This window comes from Microtus ochrogaster, unplaced genomic scaffold (assembly GCF_000317375.1).
Source record: "Microtus ochrogaster isolate Prairie Vole_2 unplaced genomic scaffold, MicOch1.0 UNK21, whole genome shotgun sequence".
NCBI lineage: Eukaryota > Metazoa > Chordata > Mammalia > Rodentia > Cricetidae > Microtus > Microtus ochrogaster.
In genome coordinates, this window is record NW_004949119.1 from 1549266 (window position 1) to 1560180 (window position 10915).

The following is a 10915-nucleotide window of genomic DNA, read 5'->3' on the forward strand; positions in this document are numbered from 1 at the left end:
AGGAAAGAAGAAAGGAGGGAGGGAAGAAGAGGGCGAGGGAGGAGAATGACTGTCTTATTAGGCAGGTGATTTTTGCGACATTGGTTTTTGCGACAGTCTCAGTACTATGGCCCAATGTGGAGGCTGGAAAATGCAGGCTCACTTCCACCTTGTCTGTGAGTTTGGAGCTTGGTTCTTTTGAAATTAAGTTAGCTCATTGTGGTAAGTCCTTGCTATCCTGACAGGTGGTCAGGAGTCCTTGCTATCCTGACAGGTGGTCAGGAGTCCATGCTATCCTGACAGGTGGTCAGGAGTCCATGCTATCCTGACAGGTGGTCAGGAGTCCATGCTATCCTGACAGGTGGTCAGGAGTCCATGCCATCCTGACAGGTGGTCAGGATACGCAGATGCACCTCTGCTCCTTCTTTAAGGACAGTCTTCAGAATAGTGACCTAGAGCACCTTTGCTACTCAGACAACAGGATGCTAATGATTTCATGTCTCAGTGATAAAGCCATGGACTGCGTGTTACCCTTTGTATCCTTGTTAATAAAGTCTTCTGTTACCGTCTCCCCCTCCCCCCATTTATGTAGGGTATAAAAGCTGTGGAAAAATAAACGCAGGTGAATTTCAGCATGTCAGTCACTGGAATGCCCTCCAAATACTTTCTAAGTTTTCTGCTTTTTGTTGTTGCTGTTTTTTGTTTGCTTGCTTTTTCGAGACAGAGTTTCTCTACAGCTTTGGAACCTGTCCCGGAACTAGCTCTGTAGACAGCCAAAGCCAGCACAGTAACCAGGATAAAACCTAAATGGCAATTTTGACAAATTACTGGAGACTAACAATTGAAAACATTCTAGGGAACCCAGATGTAAGGGTTGCCTCTTATGGATATTAATTGCAGGAGCCCTGCAGGGCCCCAAAGAGAAGAGAAATTTAAAGCTTCAGGGATGGGTGGGAAGCAAATGTTTTGAAATATCCTTGAGTATTCATTTTTATTTTTATTTGTTTTTGTTGTTGTTGTTGTTGTTGTTTTGGGCGGGGGGCGGGTGTTAAGTTGGGAGCATAACCCCTAGCCCCCAGGCCTGAGAGTTGTATTGGTCTGGACAGCATGCCAGGATTTGGGATTTTTGCGTTGGCAAAGAGCTCGCGTTAGGAAAAATTCCTAACAGAGTTATTTTATTTTTGAGAAAGGGTCTTGATTATATAGCCCTGGCTATGTATACCAGGCTCGTCTCAAACTCACAGAGTGAGTCCTATCTCTGTCTCACCAGTGCTGGGTGGGATTAAAGGCATGCACAAACTTGGCCTTTTTTTTTTTTTAATAAGTTGGATGGTGGTGGCAAAGGCATGCAGATCTCTTTGAGTTTGAGGCCAGCCTGGTCTACAGAGTGAGTTCCAAGACAGCCAGGGATGCACAGAGAAATCCTGTTTGTTTATTTGTTTGTTTGTTTGTTTTAAGATTTATTATTTATTATGTATGCAGTGTTCTGCCTATATTCTTCCTTCAGGCCATAAAAGGGCACCAGGTCTTATTACAGATGGTTGTGAGCCACCATGTGGTTGCTGGGAATTGAACTCAGAACCTCTGGAAGAGCTGTCAGCTCTTAACCTCTTTCCAGCCCGAAAGGTCCTATCTTTAAGGGCCACTACCAGAGCCTTATGTTCCGAGAATAAAGTTGGCTAGACAACTCCGCCAATGTCCAGACTGTCTCTCACAACAGGTTGAGAGGAGGAGGAAAGGACTACGAGCTCCTTCTGAGAACAACAGCCTGAATCTACAACACAGAACCCGGTCCCACCCCTCCAGCAGAAGCCTGGCAGCAGCCGATGGCACTCAAGAGAAGCAAGATTTCAGCAGAGAAAGCAGCAGAACTGAGTTCCCTCTTTCTAGGGCTCTTAGGACAGCCCAGAGAAGACAAGGTAGGAGAAATGAGCCAGAAACCAGAGGCACAGCTATGACAAATGTTCACCATATCCAGCTCCTAAACAGATCAAGACCAAACCTCACACTAAAAACCCTAGTCCTGACTTCCTATTTCCCCAAACCTAATGCCCAGATACAAATACAAAATTAAAAAGGGCCAGTGACTCAGTGGGACGCTCATGGTGGAAGAAAATAGATCCCAAAAAGTTTTCCTCTGACCCACGTATATGTGATGAAGTGGGACTTCACAAAATTGGAAAGATATGAATTTGAAATATGGTGGCTGAGAATAAGCCACCCAGTGCTGTCTGTGGGGTCAAATCACCCCCAGTCATGGACCACTGGACAAGGGGCGGGTCCTGGGCTTCTCAAGTTTCTACTGTCTTGAGTGTCACGCCCCACTGTCATGACTGTCATGTTCACTAATCTCATCTCCAGCCAAAATTTATCATGTAGTCAGTACAATTATCCAGCAAAAGGAGCCCTGCCTGGTGAGGAAAGACCCAACCTCGGTTCCCATCCAAGTCAACAACACCAAATGTTATGGCTTAGTGGTGGGTGAGAATAGATGACAATATACAACAAACAAACCCACGTGGGCGTTGATGGGGGTGGGGGCAGTGAAAGAGAAAGTCCAGCCGGATGACCAGTAAAGGGAAGTGAGGCAGAAGAGAATGAGGAACTGCCTGAGCTTGCTTTTAAAGGGGCCTTGGCGCCTGTGTAAAGAGCCTTACGGCAGTGGTGATGTAGTGACATCAGCCGTAGGCGGGCTGGGCTTGAAGACAGACAAGCCATGTGCTGCCGTGGGACCCTGGGGCTGGCTGGGCCTGTGCTGATTACAGACAGGTGCATCTTTCTGGGTGGCAGCGGACAGGCCAGTATAATGCCTGAATGTTAACAACATGACCAGGTAGGAACCAGAAGCACACCTGTGAAATACCTACCCAATGTTTCTATAAATGTAAAACCATTCTGAAAAAAATCTGTTTTTAAAAGTCAGAGCTGAGAACTGGGGTTGCAGCCACACTGGCGGCCCTGTGTTTGTCATCTGTAACCAGCTCTCTATGGCAGAGAAAGCTATCTGAGTCTCCTGTCTTTCCAGAATGATATCCTGATTCATGCTGGGGACAATGTGTCCAACTAAAACAATGTACTTTCTACTATAAATTTTATCTAGAGATGATCCATGAGACATAAATAGAGGTTATTAGGTTCCTGAGTGCTTCTGAGGGAGAAGATTCCTAAGCACGTCTACCACCAAAAGAACCAGATAAATCCAGACCCCTCTAGCAGGGAGAGTAGAACCAAAAATCTAGATTAGCCAGTTCAGTGACTCTGTTCCAGGAACTAGCTGACCATAAAGTTAGATTATAATCTTGAGAAACAGGGAGTTACCCCCTTGTGATTATCACTAGTATTTTCGGAATTTTCCAATGACGCCCTCCCTACCCCCTTTGGGTTATTGGGTTATGGTTTTTTCCCTTAAATACCCCCTCTCCCAGCTACTCAGGGTCGAACTCTACCCCTGTGTGGGAAATGAGTTTCGGCCCCAGTGCACTGGTTCATGTCCTGTCAATAAACCTTGTGTATTGCAAAAAGGACGGTCTCTCATGAGTTCCTGGGGGGTTGTGTTACTTGAGTGAGAGACTCCCCACTCCGGGGGTCTCTTACCACTAGCAGCATGTACGCTTTTAAATCCACACACATTTCCTTCTCCCACTTTCTGCCAGCAATGGGAAGTGCAAGCCAGGGCTTCAGCAAACATTTTTTTTTCATGTGTCTGCGTATTTTGTCTACATGTATGTATGTGTGCCACATGCATTCCTGGTGCCCACAGAGGTCTGAAGATGGCATTGGGACTGGAGTTACAGATGGGTATGAGCTGCCGTGTGGATACTAGGAATCAAAGCCTGGTCCTCTACAAGAGCAGACAATACTCTCTCCTCCTGGTCAGCTCTTTGGTCTTGGTGCTCACAGATTTGCCCTAGTCCCAAAGAAAAGAATGCAAAACCCCTTTCCACCAGAAGGCTATAGGGACATTTTTTCTAGCCTGGTGGCCTCTGCATAATCTGAGCAGCCGGAGTCAGCTTGGAACCTTCTTCCAGATCCATCTCATAAACCTGTTTTTCTCAGTAAATATGTAGATCCCATCTTTGCGGCAGGTGTCACATGGACTTTACAAAGAGTTTCAATGTAGTCATCTCTGCTCTGTGTTAAGCTTACTTTGTTCCTCAAGTAGATCTAGCCATGTTTTGTTGTGTACACAGGATTGAGTTAATCATCACAAGAATAGTTTTCAGCAGATTATGCTGTATTTAAATAAGCCAAAACTAGCCTGACAGTGGTGGCACACGCCTTTAATCCCAGCACTCAGGAGGCAGAGGCAGGTGAATCTCTGTGATCTCAAGCCTGGTCTACAGTGCGAGTTCCAGGACAACCAGAGGTAACCAGAGAAACCCTGCCTTGTGGGGGAGGAGGGACAGTACCCAGCCTGCAGGCCTGGCTGGTTAGGTGTGCATTTTTCATTCCCACCTTGCAACAGCAGAAGGGTCAAGGTAGCAGCGACTCTCCAAGTCCCAGACGATCCTCTTCTTGATGCATTCTGCTTGATTCCTAAATTCCTTGTCCTATGAAATAATCAGAGGGAATTTTCTGTTTACTCTGGTGGTCTGTGAGTGTTCTCATACATGACAGCTACCGTGGTTACAGGTCTGAGATAATCTGAGATAATGCCATGTTTATATCAACCCATTACTAGCTGCCAAATGTTTATGCACAGAACCTCAGTCAGATATTCTCAATTCAGAATATACATAAAAATCATGGAGTTTAAAAAACAATCTCCTATTGAGTGGCAATGTGTACTTATTTATCTAATCTTAATAGAGTCCTGAGAACTGTGTGCACGTTCTTTGCTGTCTGCTCTTGAATACAGCTGTGACGTGACCAGTAGTCGTTTTCTGAAGTGACAGACTGTCACCTGGATCTGTGAGCCTGGGTTTCTTATGTCAGAATATTTTTGCCACAGTGACAGGAAGCAAAACTAATAAACCACTGCCATTGTTTTGAAGAGATTTCCAGGGCTGTTTGGAGTGGGACGTCTCTGCATTCCTAGTTCTGAGGAGGGTGACGCAGGAAGATGAGGTCAAGGCCAACCGAGGGCTCAACAAAAGCTTTACAGATTTTAATTTGGTTTGGTTTTGGAGATAGGGCCTAAGTAGACCAGGCTGGCCTCCTGGCCGGCCTGGAACTTGCTACTACGTGTAGTCTAGGCTGGCTTGAAGATCTTTTGCTTTCCAAGTGCAAAGATCACAGGTATGTGGTGTCACACCTGGCTCCTTTGCGGCTAATTTTAAGGTACAACCATGGCTGAGAAACAATTATGTAAACTAAAACATAAGATCCAAATATATAAAATAAAATGTAAATCTAAGGGAAGTGTGAATATCCACTAAACAAAGATGAAAAGACATTTCAGACTTTTAAATGTTGTTACCCTTACTACTAGCTTATTAGAGCCAATGAAAAGAACAACATCCTCATGTCAAAGTTTTTCTGAATGTTCCTACGGATGTTTGTCAACTAGCACAAGAATCATTTGCAATTACTTTTCTAAAAAAAAATCTTGATTATCATTAGTAAGAAAATGAGTAAGTAAATTAAAGTATGTCTATTCAATGTCATGTCGTATAAGCAACCACAGAAAGGAAAACAAATGAACATTTTTTAATGTAGCAATGTGAAAAAATACCCAAGATACACTATAAAGTAAAAGAAAGCAAACTGTAAACTAGCCTGTAAAAATGACGGGGACAGTATCAAATGTGTGAGTCAAAACTGACATGCTTCCCTGCTCCTGATGTAAGCGCCACCCATAGCCAATCCTGCAACAAAACAATACCGTGAAATAAACAGAAAAAGAGGAGCGGTTTCTTGTTTGGTTCTTTGCTTGTTTGTTTTTTAGAGACAGGTTCTCTCTGTGTAGCCTTGGTTGTCCTCAAATTCGCTCTGTAAACCAGGCCTCAAACTCAAGAGATCTGCCTGCCTTTGCCTCCTGAGTGCTGGGAGTATGTGCCAGTGCCACTATAACCAGGAGTAACTTCTTGATATGTTCTAGTTCTGGAAATATAATTGAATACTTCCCCAAAGTCTAGATTACCTAAAAAAAAATTTAAAAAAAGATGTATAGGGGTGCTTTGGCTGTAGATATAGATGGCTCACTGTGCATCATGTGTGCCTGGTAGCCAGGAAAACCAGAAGGGGCATCAGGTCTGCTAGAACTGGAGTTATAGATGGTGGTGGTCATCCACATGAGTGCTGGGAATCAAATCTGATTTTTCTGGTTTTAGCGAATATGTATAATTCCCTTATATTTACAATTTATTTCATATATTTAGATCTTATGTTATATATCTTAACAACTGAGTTATCTCTCCAGTACCAACAATTTTTTTTTTAATTTTTAAAATTTTTTGGAAACAGAGTTTCTCTGTGTAGGCCTAGCTGTCCTAGAATTTGCTTTGCAGACCAGCTGGTCTCAAATTCACAGAGATCTGCCTGTCTCTGCCTCCCAAGTGCTGGAGTGCTGAGATTAAAGTTATAAACAACCACTGCCAGGCTAAAGTGAAGCCCTGTCTTGAAAAAAAGAAGAAGAAAAACCATTCTCTATAAATCTTGCTATAATGCTGTCTGGATGTTATTTCATTACCTTTGGAGTCATCATCCAATGGAAAAGCTAATAAAAATGTAGCCTGAGGAACCTTTTATTGTTTTCTTTTAAGCACTTGTGTTTGATTGGTAAGTCTGTCCTGAAATCTGACCCTCTTCCTGTCTTTCCCAGGAAGGGACCTGGCTATCTCTCAATCTCCCGTGGTTGCGCTTATTTTGGGAGAAGCCCTGACAAAGCAACTGTTAGGGAAACAAGATGGGAACGAATTAGGAAGGAGACACATACAGGAAGAAGGACTTTTACTGTGTGTGTCTTAACTTCAAATCTTGAAATGCGTTATTCTCGCTATAGTTTGGAAGCCGAATGTCTCTGTGTTAAAGGCCCCACAAGTGGTACCACTGGTAGATTTGGAGCCTTTAGGAAAGGAAGCCGGATGGAGGCTCCTTAGGTACAAATCAGAGGGTCCAAAACATCACAGTGTAATGTAGAACTCTAAAATAACTCTAAGCCATTTCTGACAACTCTGAGGCCTCTCAGCAGTAGTACCCCTCCCCCGGGAACCAGGGATCTAACAATTACCCACACACGTACTGAAATGTTGGGAACTTTCCATTTCCCCGAGTCTTTGTGAATGCTCTCCAGAAATTGGGCCAGATAACCTTTAAGATGTTGACTCAGTTCCTGATGTATGTGCCAGGTGGGAGGCCTCCTGGACACTTGATTTGACTCAGCCCCTGGGAAAGGGGTCAGAGTGACCCTCAGATGTCTCCTCTTACCTGGCAACCACTCTCCAGCCCTTTTGACTTTTTTAAAAAATATTTATTTATTATGTATACAATATTCTGTCTACATGTATGCCTGCAGGCCAGAAGAGGGCACCAGACCCCATTACAGATGGTTGTGAACATGGTGGCTGCTGGGAATTGAACTCAGGACCTTTGGAAGAGCAGGCAATGCTCTTAACCGCTGAGCCATCTCTCCAGCCCTCTCCAGTCCTTTTGAATAAGTCAATCATAATAGTTAAAGAACAACCCTCAGACACCCCCTTTACTTCTGTGGCTTTTTCCTTTTTTTTTCTTTCAATTTTCGAGACAGGGTTTCTCCGTAGCTTTTGGTTCCTGTCCAGGAACTAGCTCTTGTAGACCAGGCTGGCCTCGAACTCACAGAGATCCTCCTGCCTCTGCTTCCCGAGTGCTGGGATTAAAGGCATGCGCCACCACCTCCCGGCATTAGGAAAGGCTTTTTCCTTTAAAAGTAGCCTGTACCAGCTATTCGGGGTCTTTATGGCCTCTCTAATGCTGAAAGATCCTGTCATGACAGAATTAATAAAATCCTCATGCTTTTACATCAGCTGTGGTGGAAAAGATGGTCTCTTGGTGCGACTCCTCCTCCTCCTCCTCGGTGATTGGACTCTAGGGTCCAACACCAGAGCCGAAGCTCCAGTGAACCACACAGACCTTTTCTCTTTATAAGTTATCTTGTGTTCATTATAGTAACAACTGAATAACATACTTATCTACTCAAAAAGAAATAAATGCAATAGAAAAAGTAAATTGGATGTAAATTATTCTGTTTGCAGAAAATTAGATACTGATTTTCACATGTAACCAGTTTTGACAAATACCAAGTATGTGTGTGTGTGTGTGTGTGTGTATACATTTCAGAATCACAAAGGGCTTATAATCTGTTAATGCATGGTGTTTAGCATGAAAATCCTCTCTCACCTCAGGGTGGTTGAGTTCTCCTTCCTCCTCCTCATAGGGACCACCCACAATGAATGCATCAGGAATGTTGTTAGCTCCTGGAGCGAGAATGTTAGCGATAGGCCATTTTTTAGGCCGGGGAACGACTTCTCTTTCTCCTCCAAGCTTCAGATTTCCATTCTTGAATACCATAGGGTAGTCTTTCTAAAACAGTAATGCCAGACGTGAGGACACTCGCAAAGGGCTTTGGAAGTTAGTCTGCTAAGGCCGGGTGGTGGTGGCGCATGCCTCAATCCCAGCACTTGGAGGCAGAGGCAGGCGGATCTTTGTGAGTTCTAAGTCACCCTGGTCTAGAGAGTGAGTTTCAGGACAGGCAAAGATACACAGAGAAATCTTGTCTCAAAACCAAAAAAAAGAAAAAAAATGTTTGCTTACTACTTTTTCCAGTAGAATTCTGGGTATTATCCCAATGATTACCTAGTAGGGCCTGTGCCCTTCACTCTGTCTGTGCCAATATATAACTCTGTGATTACAGAAAACAAGATAGAATGTAAATTATTCTTTTAAAAAGTGTTTTATTCATTAACTTATATGTGTGTGCATGCATGTGCACAAATTTGGGAGCTGGTGTTTTCTTTCCCTATGTCATTGGGCTCAGCAATATACCTTTACTCTTTAAGACATCTCACCAGCCCACCCCCAGAAATTAGTAGAAACCTCAAGTTGGAGCAGAGCAATGCATAGATGTGCCACACACAGTCATGGGCTTGTTCCTAGACAGGAAAGCAAACATCTGACTCACCTTGGATTATTCCAGTTTCAGAAATGAAAGTCAAGTGTCCCTAGGACCCACCAATCCCCAGCAGTGTTATGATAATTTACATGCACATAGCCATGCCAGCAGCATGGGTGAGGTCATTAATTTACTGCACCTTGGGCCTTTCCAGCAGGAACCTTATGTGTTCCTGTATTTAGAAATCTGAGTTAAACAATTCCTATAATTAAGAGGAAGCAGTGCATAATGAGATACTTACACACAACCCATAAAATAATCCACGTATAAACACACCAACTTTAAACGGTGCACATTCTTTGGACCATAACTATATGGTGATTAATATAAATTACATGCAATGTATAGATTGTGTAACTGCATACGGTTATGAAAATATACATGTAAAACAAAAAAATCAATGTTAGTTTTTAAGCCTAAAATAAATCTTAGCCATCGGTAGAGTGGGTCTGAGTGCAGTCTTGGCAAGGAGAAACGTGGCCCTGAGTGTAGGCTGGTCTGAGTGCAGTCTTGGCAGGGAGAAACGTGGCCCTGAGTGTAGGCTGGTCTGAGTGCAGTCTTGGCAGGGAGAAACGTGGCCCTGAGTGTAGGCTGGTCTGAGTGCAGTCTTGGCAGGGAGAAACGTGGCCCTGAGTGTAGGCTGGCTTCAACCCGTGCAGACATCTGGGAGCAGGGCTTTACCTCTCCAACGGATGGAACTTGCAACCCAACCACGTAGTTCTGCTGAGGCCCTACGGGCATGAATGACTCAGGAACAGAGTAGGCAGCCTCCAGTGTGACCTTCAGGAGATTGCTTGCCGACACCTGGGCTGCCGTCAGTAGCGGCTCTGTCACAAATACCTTCACATCAAGGCTGCACTGCTATAAAACAAAATTATGCAGCACTCAGGAAAATTGCCCTAGGTCTTCATAGTCTTTACTAACATTGTTTGCTACTATTGCTTAAAACAAGGTTAAACTTAATTATTTTCAAACAGAGGACTTAAAATTTTTCCCCAGGTACCAGGAGTTGAAGAAAGAGTCAAAAGGAGAACTGGAGAGTTTTGCTGAACTGGAGTCCTTTTCATTCTACAACAGTGAGGTAAAAAACAAACATACAGGCCGGACAGAAGTGGTGCACATCTTTAATCCCAGCACTTAGGAGGCAGAAGCAAGCCAATCTCTGTGAGTTCAAGACCAGCCTGGTCTACAAGAGCTAGCTAGTTTCAGGATAGCCAGAGCTGGTACACAGAGAAACTCCATCTGGGGACGGGAGTGGGGGAGAAAAAACCAACAAATCAAACACACATGGAACAGGAGCTGGATGGCTCCACACAGAACATAACCAGTAGGCACTCACGAAGTGGGATCGAGTGCTTATATTTTGCTAGCCTGTATTTTATGATTATGTGGGAATGTGTTCGGGCACATATGTGCCATGGTGAGCATGTGGAGGCAAAAGGACAACCATGAATACTGGTCTTCACTTTCCACTGGGACGACAGGCCCAGGTCTGGCTTTACAGAGACTATGGGAATTCAAACCCAGCTACTCACATTCGTATGCTAAGTGCTTTATACCTAAGCTGTCAACATCACCATCACCATTGCTGTTATTATACAGGGTCTCACTGAGTGGCCCTGGCTGGCTAAGAACTTCACCTGCCTCAGCCTCCCAGGTGCACACAAGGGTGTGCATCACCACATCCACTCCCTTATGGTTATTCTTATCATTTAAATGTAGTCATTAATCATAAGGTATTTTCAGTTGGGCAGTGGTGGTGCACGCCTTTAATCTCAGCACTCTGGAGGCAAAAGCAGACAGATCTCTGTGAGTTTAAGGCAAGCCTGCTCTACAGAGTGAGTTCCA

The 10915-nt window shown here is 44.1% G+C and overlaps 1 protein-coding gene across 2 annotated transcripts in view; it reads right to left on the reverse strand.

Annotated features, from left to right (window-relative positions):
* Cfap70 (cilia and flagella associated protein 70) overlaps window positions 1-10915 on the reverse strand; it is a 58587-nt gene that overhangs the window by 36985 nt on the left and 10687 nt on the right. For both annotated transcript variants that reach the window (XM_013353956.2, XM_026789543.1), the window contains 3 exons: window positions 9749-9928; window positions 8296-8478; window positions 4435-4529 (listed from right to left, as the gene is read on the reverse strand). In XM_013353956.2, the coding sequence (XP_013209410.1) occupies window positions 4435-4529; window positions 8296-8478; window positions 9749-9928 (458 nt within the window). The remainder of the gene's footprint in view (window positions 1-4434; window positions 4530-8295; window positions 8479-9748; window positions 9929-10915) is intronic.